The 16,500-nt window shown below is 38.0% G+C and overlaps 1 protein-coding gene across 2 annotated transcripts in view; it reads right to left on the bottom strand.

The window, feature by feature from the left end:
• The window catches only part of PIWIL2 (piwi like RNA-mediated gene silencing 2), a 66,948-nt gene that overhangs the window by 9,151 nt on the left and 41,297 nt on the right, over nt 1–16,500 (bottom strand). For both annotated transcript variants that reach the window (XM_065947127.1, XM_065947128.1), the window contains exon 19: nt 16,327–16,432. In XM_065947127.1, coding sequence (XP_065803199.1) covers nt 16,327–16,432 — 106 coding nt within the window. The remainder of the gene's footprint in view (nt 1–16,326; nt 16,433–16,500) is intronic.

Below are 16,500 nucleotides of genomic sequence, written 5' to 3'. Positions count from 1 at the left end.
TCCATGTGGTAATAGACAGTGCTTTGGTATCAAAAGGTCATCACCAAACCCAAGGTGACCAAGAATTTCTATACCTTTTATACCTTTTACAGTTTTGTATTTTAACACTAAATTTGTGATAAATTTGTGATAATTTTGAGTTACATTTTGTGAAAGGTATATGGTCTGGATATAGTTTGTGGTTTTTGTTGACACTGGTTTTTTTTTTTTTTTTTTTTTTTTGCATGTGGATGGGCAGTTATTCCAGTACCATTTATTGAAAAGAGTCTCCTTTTCCCATTGACGTGCCCATGTTCTTTTATCAAAGATCACTGGAATGTATTTGCACAGGTCTATTTCTGGGCTGTTACTTTGACTTACCTATTTTTTTCTTTTTGTCAGTACCACACCATCTATATTACTGTAGATTTAGAGTAACTCTTTGAGGAACCTAAGTCCTCTGATTTTGTTTTTCTTCAGTACTGGGTTGGCTACCCTGTGTCTTTTGCCTTTCCATTTAAACTTTGCTGGGATTCTGTCTAGTGCTACACTGAATCTATAGATCAAATTGGGAAGAACTGACATCTTGACAATATTGAGTCTATCAACGAACATGGGATATCTCTCCCTTTTTTTAGATTCTTTGATATTTTTCATGAGCGTTTTAAGAGTTTTCTTTATGTAGATCTTACACAAATTTTGTTTGATTTATATCTGTATATCTCTTTTTTTTTTTTTGGTGTTAATACAAATTGTATGGCTTTCAATTTCAAATTCCAATTGTTCACTGCTGGTATATAGAAAAGGAATTGATTTTGTGGTTTTTTTTTTTTTTTAGCAATTTAATTCTGTATATTTACTTTGTATCCTGCAACCTTATAATTTCAGCAGAGTTGTTTTGCTGTTGACTTCTTGAGATGTCTATGTAGACATGCTACCTGTAAAGTTTTCTCCCTCCTTTTCAACTGTATAAGTTTTACTCCTTTTTGTCTTTTTTGCATTAGCTAGGACTCCTAGTATGATGCTGAATAGGAATGGCAAGAGAAGAAACACTTTGTTCTTGATCTTAGGGGGAAGTATCTAGTTTCTCAGAATTAGGTACAAGGTTAGCTGCAGGATTTTTGTAAGCGTTCTTTATCAAGTTTATGAAGTTCCTCCTATAGTGCTAGTCTGTTGGGAGGCTTTTTTATTTTTTAAATCATGAATGGGAGTTGACTTTTGTCAAATGCTTTTTCTGCATCTATTGGTGTGACAGGATTTTTCTTCTTGAGTATACTGATTGACTGTATACAAATTTTCAAATGCTGAACCAACCTTGCATAACTGGAATATAACCCACTGGGTTGTTGTACTCTTTTCAAGGGTTGCTTTAGCAACCACATACTGAGTAGCCTGGAACAACAGAAATGTACTCTCTCACATTTCTAGAGGGTAGAAGTCCAGAATCGCAGTTATTAGCAGTGCAACATGCATCCTCCAAAGGCCCTAGGAAAGAGTACCTCCTTGCCCACTCTAGCTTCTGGTGGTTTCTGGCAATCCTTAGTGTTTCCTGGATTGTATACACATCCCTCCAATCTCACTTCCACCTTTCCAGTGCCTTCTTCTATGTCTGGGTCTCTGCTTGTTTACACGGCCTTCTGTGACTCTGACCAAACTTTCCTCTTTCTGTAGGAATACAATAGTGGCTTAGGGAAAGAGTTGATTACAGCATATTAATCTTGTATCTTCAACCCTGCTGAACTTTTATTAGCTACAATAGCATGTGTGCATGTATTCTTTGTGATTTTTTTTGTATGTAAGACAATGTCAAATAGATACAGAGAGTTAACTTGGGACTTCCCTGGTGGCCCAGTGCTAAGACTCCATGCTCCCAATGCAGGGGGCCCAGATTCGATCCCTGGTCAGGGAACCAGATCCCACATGCCATAACTAAGAGTTCGCATGCCACAACTAAAGATCCCACCTGCAACTAAGACCTGATGCAAACAAATAAACAAATAAAATAAATATTTTAAAAGGCATACTTTAACTTCATTTCCAGTCTAGAAATCTTCTGTAATTTTGTGTGTTTGTGTGTAATTTTCTTGCGATATTTGGGTCTAGCTTTCAGTTCAGTTCAGTCGCTCAGCTGCGTCTGACTCTTTGTGACCCCATGGACTGCTGCTTGCCAGGCTTCCGTGCCCATTACCAACTCCCGGAGATCGCTCAAACTCAGCCATCCAACCATCTCATCCTCTGTCATCCCCTTCTCCTCCCACCTTCAATTTTTCCCAGCATCAGGGTCTTTTCCAGTGAGTCAGTTCTTTGCATCAGGTGGCCCAAGAATTGGAGTTCGAGCTTCAGCACCGGTTCTTCCAATGAATATTCAGAACTGATTTCCTTTAGGATTGACTGGTTGGATCTCCTTGCAGTCCAAGGGACTCTCAAGAGTCTTCTCCAACACAACAGTTCAGAAGCATCAATTCTTCGGCACTCAGCCTTCTTTACAGTCCCTACTCTCACATAAATACATGACTACTAGAAAAACCATAGCTTTGACTAAATGAACCTTTGTTGGCAAGGTAACATCTCTGCTTTTTAATATGCTGTCTAGGTTTGTCATAGCTTTTCTTCCAAGGAGCAAGCATCTTTTAATTTCATGGCCGCAGTCACCACCTGCAGTGATTTGGGAGCCCAAGAAAATAAGCACTGTTTACATGGTTTCCCCAGGTATTTACATGAAGTGTGGGTCTGGATGCCGTGATCTTAGTTTTTTGAATGTTGAGTTTCACTCTCCTCTTTCACTTTCATCAAGAGGCTCTTTAGTTCCTCTTTGCTTTCTGCCATAAGGGTGGTATTGTCTGCATATCTGAGGTTGTTCTCCCTGTAATCTTGATTTCAGCTTGTGCTTCATCTGGCCCAGCATTTTGCAAGATGTACTCTGCATGAAAGTTAAATAAGCAGGGTGACAATATACAGCCTTGACATACTCCTTTCCCAATTTGGAACCAGTTTAGCTTTAGTATTAGGGTAATATTGGCCTTATGGTACAAACTGGAAAATGCTCCCTCCTTTCATTTTTTGGAAGAGTTCGTGAAAGAATATTCTTTCAATGTTTGGTATAACTAAAAAGTTTTTATGGTTTGTGCCTCTTTTGGAGTTTGTCCATCTCACTTAGGTAATCTAATTTCTTGGCATATAGATCATTTCCTAAAATCCTTTTTATTTCTGCAAGGTCGGTCTTTTTCATTCCTGATCTTAGTATCTGATTCTTCTCATTTTCATGGGTACTAGCTAAAGGCTTATCAATTTTGTTGATCTTTTCAAATAATCAGTTTTTGGTGGCACTGATTTTCTCTGCCGCTTCTCAGTGTTCCAGTTCACTTAACTATGCTATAACCTCTATCAATTTTTCCATCTTTCTTTGAGCTTAGTTTGCTCTTCTCTTTCTAGTTTCTTAAGATGGAACTTGGGTTGTTTGGAGATTTTTCTTATTTAATATAGGTGGCTCAGACGGTAAAGAATCTGCCTATAATGCAGGAGACCCAGGTTCGATCCCTGGGTCGGGAAGATCTCCTGGAGAAGGAAATGGCAACCCACTCCAGCACTCTTGCCTAGGAAATCCCATGGGTGGAGAATCCTGGTAGGCTACAGTCCATGGGGTAGCACAGAGTCGGACTTGATTGAGTGACTTCACTCACTCACTCATTTACAGCTATAAATTTTCTTCTAAGTACTGCTTTACATACATCCAGAAGTTTTGGTATGCTTTCTTTATTTCCATTTATCTCAAACTGTTTCCTAATTGCCCCTTTGATTTCTTCTTTGACCTCTTGGTTACTTAAGAGTACTGTTTAATTTCCATATAGTTGTGACTTTCCCAAACGTCCCTTGTATTAACTTCTAATTTCATACCATTGTGGTTTCAGACTATATTTTGCAGGGTTTTAATCTTTTAAAATGTACTGAGTCTTGTTTTACATACATTTTATCATGGAGAATGTGTCACGTACATTTGAGAAGAATGGGAGTTCTGTTGTTGGGTGCTCTGTAGACATCTGTTACGTTGAGTGAGATCACAGAGTTGTTCAAATATTCTATTTCCTTGTTGATCTTATTTCTACTTGTTTTATCCATTACTGAAAATGGAAGTTTGGAATCTCCATCTATTACTGAATTGTCTATTTCTCCTTTCACTTACATTTGCTTTTGTTTCATATATTGTTGGATCTATATTGATAGTTTCACATGAGTTTATGTTTTATGATCTTTTCATGGGCAGACCCTTTTGCTATTACAAAAGTCTTGTCTTGCCTTGTCTTCAGTAACAACTGCTGTCTTAAAAGTCTACTTGCTCTATTAGTATAGCTATGGCAGCTCTATTTTGGGTACTATTTGCATGGTTTATTTTCTTCGTTTACTTTCCACATACTGTGTCTTTGAAACTAAACTATATCTCGTGCAGAAAGCACATCTTCATATTTTCACTCAATCCAAGTTACAAACTGAATGGCGTTTAGTCCACTTACACCTAGCGCAGTTACTGACAGAGTAAAGTTCACATCTGCCATTTCACCATTTGCTTTCCACATGCCTTATATCTTTTATGTCCCTCTGTTTTTCCTCCACTGCCTTAATTTGTATTAAAAAGGCATTTCCTAGTTACCATTTTAACTACCTCATCATTCCTTTTCTTATATTTTTGAGTTATTTTCTTAGTGTTTCACCTGGGGATTATAATTAACATATTACAACAATCTCATTTGGTCAATTAATAAAAAATTAATTTTAGTATTGTTCAAAAACTTTACTTCTATATGGCTCCACTCCCTCTCCTCCCCATTGTAACTTGGTCATACAAGTTAAATATATAGTATATTTATATACTGTATACACAATCAATTAGATTTATAATTATTGCTTTTTGCCCTTGTCTCTTAAGACACAAACTAGAAGAAAAGTTACAAACAAAAATATATTTTTGCTCTCCTTTATCTATACAGCTATCTTTCCTGGGGCCACTTATTTCTTCATGTGGATACAAGTTACAGTCTATGTCATTTCATTTCTACATGAAGGGCTCCCTTAAGTATTTCTTGTAGGACAGGTCTGCTAGTGACAAATCCCCCCAGCTTTTATTTCAGAATGTCTTACTTTCTCCTTTTAAAAAAAATGAGATATAAATCACAAAATAATCATCACTTCAAAGAACATAATTCAGAGATTTTAGTATATTCACAAAATCTTGTACCTATCAACACTACCTATTTCAACAATATTTTCATCACCCTGAAAAGAACCTTGTACCCATCAGCAGTTATGCCCTATTCCTGCCAGCATGCTCCTTCTCTGGAAACCAGCAATCTCTGTTCTGTCTCTACAAAAATGCCTAGTCTGGGTACTTCACAGATGTGCATGCTAAGCCACTTCAGGAGTGTCTGACTGTGTGTGGTAGCCCACCAGGCTCCTGTGTCCATGGGATTCTCCAGGTAACAACACTGGAGTGGATTGCCATGCCCTCCCCCAGGAGATCTTCCCAACCCAGAGATTGAACCTTCATCTCTTATGTCTCCTGCATCGGCAGGCAGGTTCTTTACCACTAATGCCACCTGGGAAGCCCATTCATAGAAATGGAATAATATAAATATGTGACTTTTTATGTCTAGCTTCTTTCATTGAGCACAATGTCAAGGTTTCGCCTTCATTTCTGAACAGGAGCTTTTCTGGATATACAATTCCTATTCAACCTTCTTTTTCTTCCAGCATTTGCAATATGTCATCTGACTAGCTTCGGGCCTCCGCAACTGCTGATTAGAAGTCAGCTCCTAATCAAATTGAAGATGCCTTGAACTTAACGAGTGGCTTTCACTTGGTGCTTTCAAGATGCCCTCTTTGTCTTTTAGCAGTTTTACTAGGTTGTGTCTCGGATGAGTTTTTCCTATTTAGTGTTCACTGGGCCTCTTGGATGAAAGATTATTTTCACTAATTTGGGGAATTTGGGGCTATTATTTCTTCCAGTATTCTTTCTTCCCTATCCTTTCTCATAACTCCCCTTCTGGGAATCACATTATGTTTATGTTGCTATGGCTGATGTTATCCCACAGATCGCTGAGCCTCTGTTAGAATTCCTTATTTTTTTCTTTCTTTTCTTCACACTGAATAATATCAACTGACCTATCTTCAAATTTCTAGCTATTTCTTTCTGCTTAATCAAATCTGATGTTAAGCCCCCATCATGAAATATTCATTTTACATTTTAGAATGCCAGAATTTCTATAAGGTTAATTTCCTTAAAAATACCTTTATTCAGATAATCCACATACCATGTAATTCACCAATTTAAAGTGTAAAATTCAATGGTTTTTAATGTATTCACAGATATATACAACTATCAACACAATCAATTTTATAACATTTTCATCATCTCAACAAGCTCCAGACTCTTAAACTACCACCATCCTATATCTCTTATTCTCTCCCTAACTCAGCCCTAAGCAACCACTAATCTACTTTCTGTTCCTAAAATGTCAGTGTTCTAAACATTTCTGATGAATGGATTCATGTAATATGTGAATGTGTGGTCCTTTATGACTGGCTTCTTTCATTTAGCATGACATATTCAAGGTCCAGGTATCGCTTGCTATCTGTTTCATCTATTCTATATTTTTTCCTTAAAAATTTTATTATTTTATTTTCTCTTCTCTTGTCTCAACTGTTACATGCTCTTCTTTTATTCTTTTAGTGGCTACCCTAGAAATTACAACATAACTCTTCAGTGTATCAAAATATATATATTAGTACTTTCACCTTTTCCTCAACAATTAAAGAAACTCAAGGCACTGGAATTTCATTTACTTCTCCCAGATATAATATATCTCCCAGATATAATTTTATTGTCATTAATTTGAAATTTATACACACAAATGAATATATATCCATTCAAAAACATTAATTATTTTAGATGGTGGGCATTCATTTAAATTTATGCCCATGTTTGGCACTTTTACTCCTATATTTATTCTTTTAACCATTTCTACATTTCTTTCTGGGATAATTTTCCCTCTAGGTGAAAAATGCTCTTTAGTAATATGCCTTCAATGCAAATCTGCCAATGAGAGAGTCTCTCTTTTCTTCACCTTACTAAAAATCACTTTTAGTGGATATTAGATTCTATGTTGGTAGTTATTTTCCTTCAGCATTTTGTAGCTCTCTTTATTTGTGGTTCAAACTGTTTGACTAGTTCACTATTTGTCAATTTGTTGCTTCTTGAAGATAAGTGCTCTTGTTTTCCTTAACAGGTGTGTGTATATATGTCTAAGCAGGTATATGTATTTATTTGTCTTTACTTTCAACAGTTTTATTATAATGTGCCTAAGTGTACTTTTTATGTCTTGCTTGGGATTTGACGGATTTCTTGTCTCTATGACCTGATGTGTTTTCTATCACTTTTAGAATGTTCTTTACCATTGTCTTTTCTGCCCTCTACTCTCCCTTACCTCCTTCTGGGCCACTTAAGTATTATATTTTAACTCCATGACTCCCACGACTGTTACCTTGTTATATTTTCTAACCCTCTGTATCTCAGTGAAATTTACTTTTTTACCTATATTTTAATGGTCTCTTTATTTCCTCAATTAAGCCTAAACTAAGGTTACCCGCTGTTATGTACAAAGACATGTTTCTACAAAATTTGTGTGTTGAAGACCTAATCCACCATACCCAGAAGGTGACTGTACTTGGAATATCTATTTAAAGAGGTTATTCAGTTTAAATGAGGTCACTGGGGTGGGCCCTCATCAAATATGACTGGTGTCTTTCTAAGAAGAAGGGACTGGTACACAGACATACATGGGGTGAATATTATGTGACACAGAGAGAAGACAGCCATCTTTAAGACAAGGAGAGAGGCCTCAGGAGAACCCAGCCCTCTAAAACAGCACCTTGACCTTAGACTTCCCACCCTACATAATAACTGTGAGGAAATAAACTTCTAATGTTTAAGCCACTCAATCCATGGGATATTGTTATGACAGCCCTAGCAACCTAATGTACCAATTCACTGACTGTTTAATTTTGGTAAGTGTAATTTTTAGTTCTAGAAATTTCGATTTTTCCCCATAGAGCTCCCCAAGAATTCTTTGCTAAAATTCTTAATGTTATCTTCCATTTCTCCAAATTTATTAAGTGTAGTTATTTTAAAACCTATCTGATTACTCATCTGGCTGAATCCTCTGTGTATCTGGATCAATTATCTGTTGATCGTCTTGGTTTTTCAGTCCCTTCATTTTATCTCATATCCTTGGTTATTATTTATTGATTGCTAGATATTGCAGAAAAAATGTGATGCCCAGGATACTACTATCTTCCTTCAGAGGATTTGTATTTGCTTTTGGCAAATGGGCAGAAAAACTAGCAGTCAGAGTTTACCTGAATCCATATTCAAGAACTGAAATTAATTCAGAGTTGGTCTACCTACAGCTCTTCTTTATTCAGAGTCTGCAGCCCTTCAGATTCACAGTCCAAATAAAGGGGAGCAGATTCCGGATGACACTGACGTGGGGGCCCAGGCCTCCGTCTTTTGATCCCTAAAGACTTCAAAAGTGCTCCACAGCTTTTCATTGTTTCCGCTGCCTCTTCCAGAATTAGCTTATGTCCCTAAAGAAAAAGAACCCAAGTGTGGCTCTCATCGTCTCACTGTGCTTCAGTCTATTTGTATTTTCACCTACTTAATCTTTCTTTTCAATTAAACTCAAATGTATATATGATAAATATATGATATATATATACACACATATGTATGTGTGTATATGTATTTTGAATGCATATTTATGTATATGTGTGTATGTATATAACTATATCAAACACACATGTGTATACATGTGAGTGTGTAATATACATATTCCTTTTAAAAAACTGAATGCTAACATAGCACACACATAGCATAGACATAGAATACCTCATTTCATTGTGCTTTATTGCATTTCGCAGATATTGCATTTTTTACAAATTAAAGGTTTGTGTCACTTTGTGTTGAGCAAGTCTATCAGTGCCGTTTTTTTTAACACATTTTTAAATTAAGATATTCATATTTGTTTATTGAACACTTAATAAGATTACACTATAGTGTAAACCTAACTTTTATATGCACTGAGAAACTAAGAACTTGTGACTCATTTCACTGCAGTACTAACTTTACTGTTGTAGTCTGGGACTGAACCCACAATATCTCTGAGGTATGCTTGTATTTACATTATTGTTAAGCAATTAATACAAGTAATGTGGGGCCTGGAATGATGTTTTTCACACAGAAAATATTCAAGTTTGTTTCTTCCAGGTACCTGGAGTATTCACACTATGAGAAACTTGGAAACACTAGCACACCAGATCAACATATTTGATTCAAAAATTTTAAATAATGCAAAGGTGAGCCATAATTTGCTTTCAATTCCTCTTATTCCTAGAAAGTAGCCCTTTGGGGTCCTAAAACCAGATGACGGAGGTTTTCTAGTGTGATCTAGTTTCAGTGGCTTCTAAAGTCTAATGATTGTCCACTTAGAAAAGTACTTGCACTTGACAAAAGCAGACTGTCAAAAGCACTCCTCAAGAAATGCTTCTTGAAAGAGAAAATAAGGACCTCTGAAAAACTGTTCAACCATAAAAGCAACAAGCATACTGCTTTGCTACTTTTGACAAAGGGTCAAAAGCAACTTTTTTAAGGCTGTGAAAACCAACTAGAGCTTGAAAGAATCTGAACAGCATTTATTCAATAAAACTGTGGATATTCAGCTTTGTGGTGTTTTAACTTGTTCTGTTCATATCCCCCTTTCATTGCAGTAGCTTTAAAAGCTACAGTTTCACTACCACAGTAACTGTGAAAATAATCCAGCAATCACTGGAGGATGCAGAACATTCAAAGCATTTGAAGAAATTCTTACCCTGTCATTAACTGATCACTGAGCTAAATGAAGGGGAGATTTCAGTGACTACACACAGTTTAGATTACCAAGATTACAGAATCAGGTCAGGAATGTCATCAAACAAAAAGCAACAACAACAGTCCACAGGGGTGGAGATCTGACTTGCAGAGTCGTCAGTATTATATTAAAAATGTCTAGTTTTCAATAAAAAATTATGAAGCATGCCAGGAAATAGTAACGTAAAGCCCATTCACATGAAAAAAATGTAGTAAACAGAAACTGTACTGGAGAAGCCCAGACATTGGTTATACTAGACAAGGACTTTAAACCAATCATTTCAAATAATGTTCAAAGATCTAAAGAAAACTACATCCAAAGACTTTAAGGGAAATCTCACACAAAAAAAGACTACCCATAAAAATACAGAAAAAAAAAAATAAAGAAAGGGGCTGGCCTGGTGGTCTACTGGTTAAGAATCTGCCTTGCAATGCAAAGACCCTTCTCTGGGTCTCCAGCCTCCTGGCCAACCCAGTACATTTTGGATTTGCCAGCCTCTGTAAATTACATGAGCCAATTCCTCAAAATACACAAACATGCACACACATACACATACAAACTGTATTGATTCTGATTCTCTGGAAACCGTAATATAAAATTAGCACAGAGAAGGAGGCACACCACAGAACCACACAGGAACAATATTTTGTGTACTACTGAAATTAATTTGGTATTAACATGAATGAGACTGTTCTAAAATCCAACACAGTTTCACCATAAAAGCACTCTGCCCATCAGGAACATAAAGAAACTTCCTGAACATGATAAAATGAGTCTATGAAAAACCCCCAGCTAACATCATGCTCAATGGTGAAAGATTTAAAAATATCCACCTAAGAGCAAGAAAAAGATAAGGATGCCTGTTTTTACTACTTCTATTAAAAACTGTACTAGAAGTTCCAGTCAGAGCAACTAAGCAAGAAAAACAGATAAAAGCCAACTAAATTCAAATGAAAGAAGTGTGACTACTTCTACTTGCAGATAATTGATTCTATACACAGAAAATCCAAAAGAATTTGGGGGGGAAATCTACTAAAGCTAGTAGATTCGGAAAAGTTGCACAGCTGAACATCAATACACAAAACAGTTAGTTCTTAACACTAGCATGAACAATCCAAAAATGAGAACTATTCCATAACTGTAGCATTCAAAAGAATAAAATATCCAGAGTAAATTTAATCAAGGAAGTGAAATACTTGTACTCAGAAACTACATAACATTGCTGAGAGAAATCAGAAGCAACCTAAATAAACAAAAAAAATCCTGTGTCTACATACTGCAAGAGTAAATATTAAGATTACAATATTTGCAAAGTGATCTATAAATTCAATGCAATTGCTATCAAATTTCCAATGGCTTTTTTTGAAAAAAAGAAATGGAAACGACTATTCTCAAATTCATATGGAATGCCAAGGGTATCTGAATAGCCAAAACAATATTGAAAAAAAACATGGAAAACTCAGATGTCCTAACTTCAAAACTAACTAAAATGGAACAATATAACCAAAACAGTGTTATTCTGACCTAAGGATGACAAACAGACCAAAGGAATAGAATTGAGAGTTCAGAAATAAACCCAAACAGCTTTGTTTGGCCAACTGAATCTTAACAAGGATGCCAATACCAGTCTATAAAGAATATAGTCTCCCCAACAAGAGGTGCTGGGAGAAGCTGGTGACTACATGCAAAAGAGTAGAGTTGGACCCCTGCTTTACTCCATATACAAAATGTAACTCAAAATGGATCAATGACATAAATGGTAAGAGCTAAAGGGATGAAGGAGAAGGGGACAACAGAAGATGAGATGGTTGGATGGCATCACTGACTCAATGGACATGAGTCTGAGTAAACTCTGGGAGTTGGTGATGGACAGGGAGGCCTGGTTCATGGGGTCACAGAGAGTCAGACACGACTGAGCGACTGAACTGAACTGAACTGAAAGCTCTAAAACTATTAGAAGAAAACAAAGGTATAAATCTTCGTGACTTCAAATTAGGTAACAGATTCTTAGACTTGATGCCACAAGCACAGGAACGAAAGAAAAAATAGGTAAATGGGACTTAATCAAAATTTAAAACTTTTGTGCATCAAATAACATTATCAAGAAAGTAAAGAAATTCCACAAAATGGGAGAAAATATTTGCAAATCATACATCAGATAAAAGTTCTATATTTAGAATATACAAAACAAAAATTCTTACAACTCAAAAATAAAAAGACAAATAGATCAACTGAAAAACTGGACAAGGAGTTGAAAGGCCTTCTCTAAAGAAGATATACAAATGGACAATAAGCACATGAAAAGATGTTCAACATCGTTAGTCATTAAGGAAATGCAAGTTAAAACCACAATGAGATTCCACTTCACAATAGTTAACAATTAAAAATGGAAAGTAAGAAGTGCTGGCAAGGATATGGAAAAACTGGAACCCTTCTATACTGCTGGTAGGCATGTGAAAAGTACATAATGCACAGCCACTGTGGACAACAGTTTGAGGGTTCCTCAAAAAGTTAAAACATAGAACTACCATCCGTGAATCAGTGAAAGTTGCTCAGTCATGTCCAACTCCTTGCGATCCTGTGGACTGCAGCCTGCCAGGCTCCTCTGTCCATGGAATTCAATTACCATATGACACAGCAATTTCACTCCTAGGTATACACCCAAAGTTGGAAAAGTCTGGGTATAAATAGAAGGAAGAATGGTAGCTGAGGATAATGAAAGAAATAAATGGCTGTGCAAGGAGGTAAATACATATTACACTGCTGTTGCTGTTGCAAAGTCGCTTCAGTCGTGTCCGACTCTGTGAGACCCCACAGACGGCAGCCCACCAGGCTCCACCGTCCCTGGGATTCTCCAGGCAAGAATACTGGAGTAGGTTGCCATTTCTTTCTCCAATGCATGAAAGTGAAAAGTGAAAGTGAAGTCGCTCAGTCATGTCCGACTCTTCACGACCCCATGGACCGCAGCCCACCAGGCTCCTCTGTCCATGGGACTTTCCAGGCAAGAGTACTAGAGTGGGTTGCCATTGCCTTCTCCCAGTATTACACTGGTCTCTTCTGAAAGAGTCCCAGAGCAAGAGATGATACTGTCTGTTAGCTCAAAAATACCAGATGTCTGAAATCCCAAGGAACTGCTGCTTTCAGAAACTGACAAAGTTGGATGGCAGCCTAAAAACTTAAGTGGCATGGCTCTGGGAGATACTTTAGTCTTACAGTATAATGATGAGCTGGACCAATTACTCAAGCCTGTGAGGGTCTCTACTAATGTGTCACTATTGACTCTAACATTTCAGGTTATATCTACCCATCACCCTGCACTGTGATGTGACACTAACCTTGCTGGTAAGATTCAACTATACCATGTCTTGTGGTAATACTAATGTTGATAAGCACATCATGAGAAACGCTGGACTGGATGAAGCACAAGTTCACTGGAAGAATCAAGATTGCCGGGAGAAATATCAATAACCTCAGATATGCAAACGATATCACAGCTATGGCAGAAAGCAAAGAAGAACTAAAGAGCCTCTTGATGAAAGTGCAAGAGAAGAGTAAAAAAGCTGGCTTAAAACAATATTTAGAAAACTAAGATCATGGCATCTGGTCCCATCACTTCATGACAAACAGATGGGGAAACAATGGAAACAGTGACAGACTTTCTTATCACTGCAGATGGTGACTGCAGCCATGAAATAAAAAGACGCTTACTCCTTGGAAGAAAAGCTATGACCAACCTAGATAGCATATTAAAAAGCAGAGACATTACTTTCCCAACAAAGGTCCATCTAGTCAAGGCTATGGTTTTTCCAGTGGTCATGTATGGATATGAGATTTGGGACTATAAAGAAAACTGAGTGCTAAAGAATTGATGTTTTGAACTGTGGTGTTGGAGAAGACTTTTGAAAGTCCCTTGGACTGCAAGAAGATCCAACCAGTCCATCCTAAAGGAAATCAGTCCTGGGTGTTCATTGGAAGGACTGATGCTGAAGCTCAAACTCCAATACTTTGGCCACCTGATGCAAAGAACTGACTAATGTGAAAAGACCCTGATGGTGGGAAAGACTGAAGGTGAGAGAAGAGGATGACAGAGGATGAGATGGTTGGATGGCATCACCAACTCAATGGACATGAGTTTGAGCAAACTCTGGGAGTTGGTGATGGACAGGGAGGCCAGGCGTGCTGCAGTCCATAGGGTCGCAAAGAGTCGGACATGACTGAGCGTCTGAACTGAACTGATTAGCAAATATACTGGGAAGCTGGGTTAAAGCCTCCTCAGGATGTATAATACTGATGGAAAAATAACTGCCCTGAGGAAGAACAGGATTAGTAAACCATCAGCTAACTCCTATGCTAAAGAGTTTTGTACAACTTTATTTTAAGGTACAAACGTAATCTTATCAGAATGGGCTGCCATTCCCTTCTTCGGGGATCTCACGACCCAGGGATCAAACGCAGGTCTCCTGCATTGTGGGCAGATTCTTTACCATCTGAGCCACCAGGGAAGCCCAATAAATGAAGAAGGGACTAATAATTAGTATAGAAGTTTGAGAATATAAGTAAGACTTTTTAGAGCATATCAGTTTTTTAGTCTACCCCTACCCCCAAACTGACCCCTCCAAAAGTTAGGCATATTCACAATGTTACCACCTGGCTCACAGAAATGCAGTAGAAGTGATACTACATGGATTTTAAAGCTAAGGTATACCAGGCAACACATTTTCCACCTGGCTCTCTCAGTCTCTTGGAACACTCAAGCACTGACCCCAGCCACCTTGCTTGAGGAAGCCTAAACTAGCTCATGTGAAAAGACCACATGAAGATACCCAAATGGAGAGGAAGGGGAGCCCACTGTCCAACTTCCTGACAGTGGATATCATAAACGCTCACTGTACGTCACTAAGTTTTAGGGTAATTTATTACACACCCATCAATAACTGAACAGGGCTCAAGTAATTTACAACCTAGAGGGAGAGACAAATAAAGACACAAACAACTAACAAAAAGCAGGATGTGATCATCACTATGCAGAATGTAAACAGAAGGCCTTGAGAAAGGACCATAAAAAATAAGTTTAGCTAAGTATGGCTCAGCTGGTAAAGAATCCGCCTGCAATGCAGGAGACCAGGGATCGATCCTTGGGTTGGGAAGATCCCCTGGAGAAGGGAAAGGCTACCCATCCCAGTATTTTGGCCTGGAGAATTCCATGGACTGTATAGTCCATGGGGTCACAAAGAGTTGGACACAACTAAATCACTTTCACTTTCTTTCAAGGGATAGAACAGAGGGGGGAAAATGAGAAAGGCTTCACAGAAGTGATCTTCAAGCTATGGCCTAAAAGACACACAGAACTTTTCAGGAAAACAACAGCAGTAAGAAGGAAGGTGCGGAGAACTTGGTAACAAAGTGGCATATCATATGGAATTCTTCAGAGACAGAAATTGAACTTCTGGTTTACATAATGTCTAATATTGAAACAGTATCAAACTATCTGAAGGACACTGTAGGAAATGTTACTCTGAAGTGAAACAAGGTGGAGTTCTAGAGATTGACCTTAATCATGAGAAATTATTAGATTTCTTGCTGTTTAATCTTTATGCAAAAGGCTAACTCTGACCCCTAAGAAATGAAAGCCACTTATCAGTGCTTCCTTTGATGTACTGGCCAAGGCAAAACCCAGTACCTCGCTTGCTCACTGTCCCAGACCCAGTATCAGCTTAATGACAGCAATTCTCCACACTCAGCATTCTTTGGAGTTGTAGGGGTGATTTTCAGAGAGGCACTGATCTTGAACCTAAATGAAAAGAGCCAGCGCCTAATAACAGCTATAAAAAGCTGAGAAAATTAATAAGCTGCTTTAATCACTGAAATTTACCCTGACTTTTCTGATAAGGGCCTAAAGATTATATCTACAGGCAACAGGCCGACAAGCCAGGAAATAATCACTACTTACCAAACCAAATCAAAGCACTGAGCCCTTCAAGTTGCTCGACAAGTAGAAGCACGCAGTCTCTCTGAGCTGCCTGCTGGTGGTCTTTTTAGCAAACTCACCTTCGACCTGGGCTCTCTCTCTCTAAACCAGTGCCTGCGTGCTCAGTCGCTTCGGTTGTATCCAACTCTTTGTGACTCTATGCACTGTAGACCACCAGTCTCCTCTGTCCACGGGATTCTCCAGGCAAGAATACTGGAGCGGGCTGTATGCCCTCCTCCATGGGATCTTCTCCATCCAGAGATCGAATCCACTTCAAACCTGCATATCCTGTGTCTCCTGCACTGCAGGAGAATTCTTTACTTGCTGAACCACTGGAGAAGCCCCACTAAATCAGACTTCCTCTTAAAACTATCAGGAAGGCAGTCCTTAAAAACCCTGATACTTTAAAACTGCTGTTCTCCTCACCTCATAAAACTTTTTTAAGGAGCCCACCAGGCATAGCTTCAGGCTATCCACAATCTCCTGATGAGGCATCTGGAATACCACTCGTGAATACCACTTTGTGAGGGTGCTGGGGCAGAGGTGGGGAGAGAAGAAAGAGAAAAGATGAACACACATTTACAGAGGAAGGACTACATC

Source organism: Muntiacus reevesi, chromosome 10 (assembly GCF_963930625.1).
Source record: "Muntiacus reevesi chromosome 10, mMunRee1.1, whole genome shotgun sequence".
NCBI classification, from domain to species: Eukaryota; Metazoa; Chordata; class Mammalia; order Artiodactyla; family Cervidae; genus Muntiacus; species Muntiacus reevesi.
The sequence above is the reverse complement of the archived record's forward strand: the minus strand, read 5'-3'. Positions and strand labels throughout refer to the sequence as shown.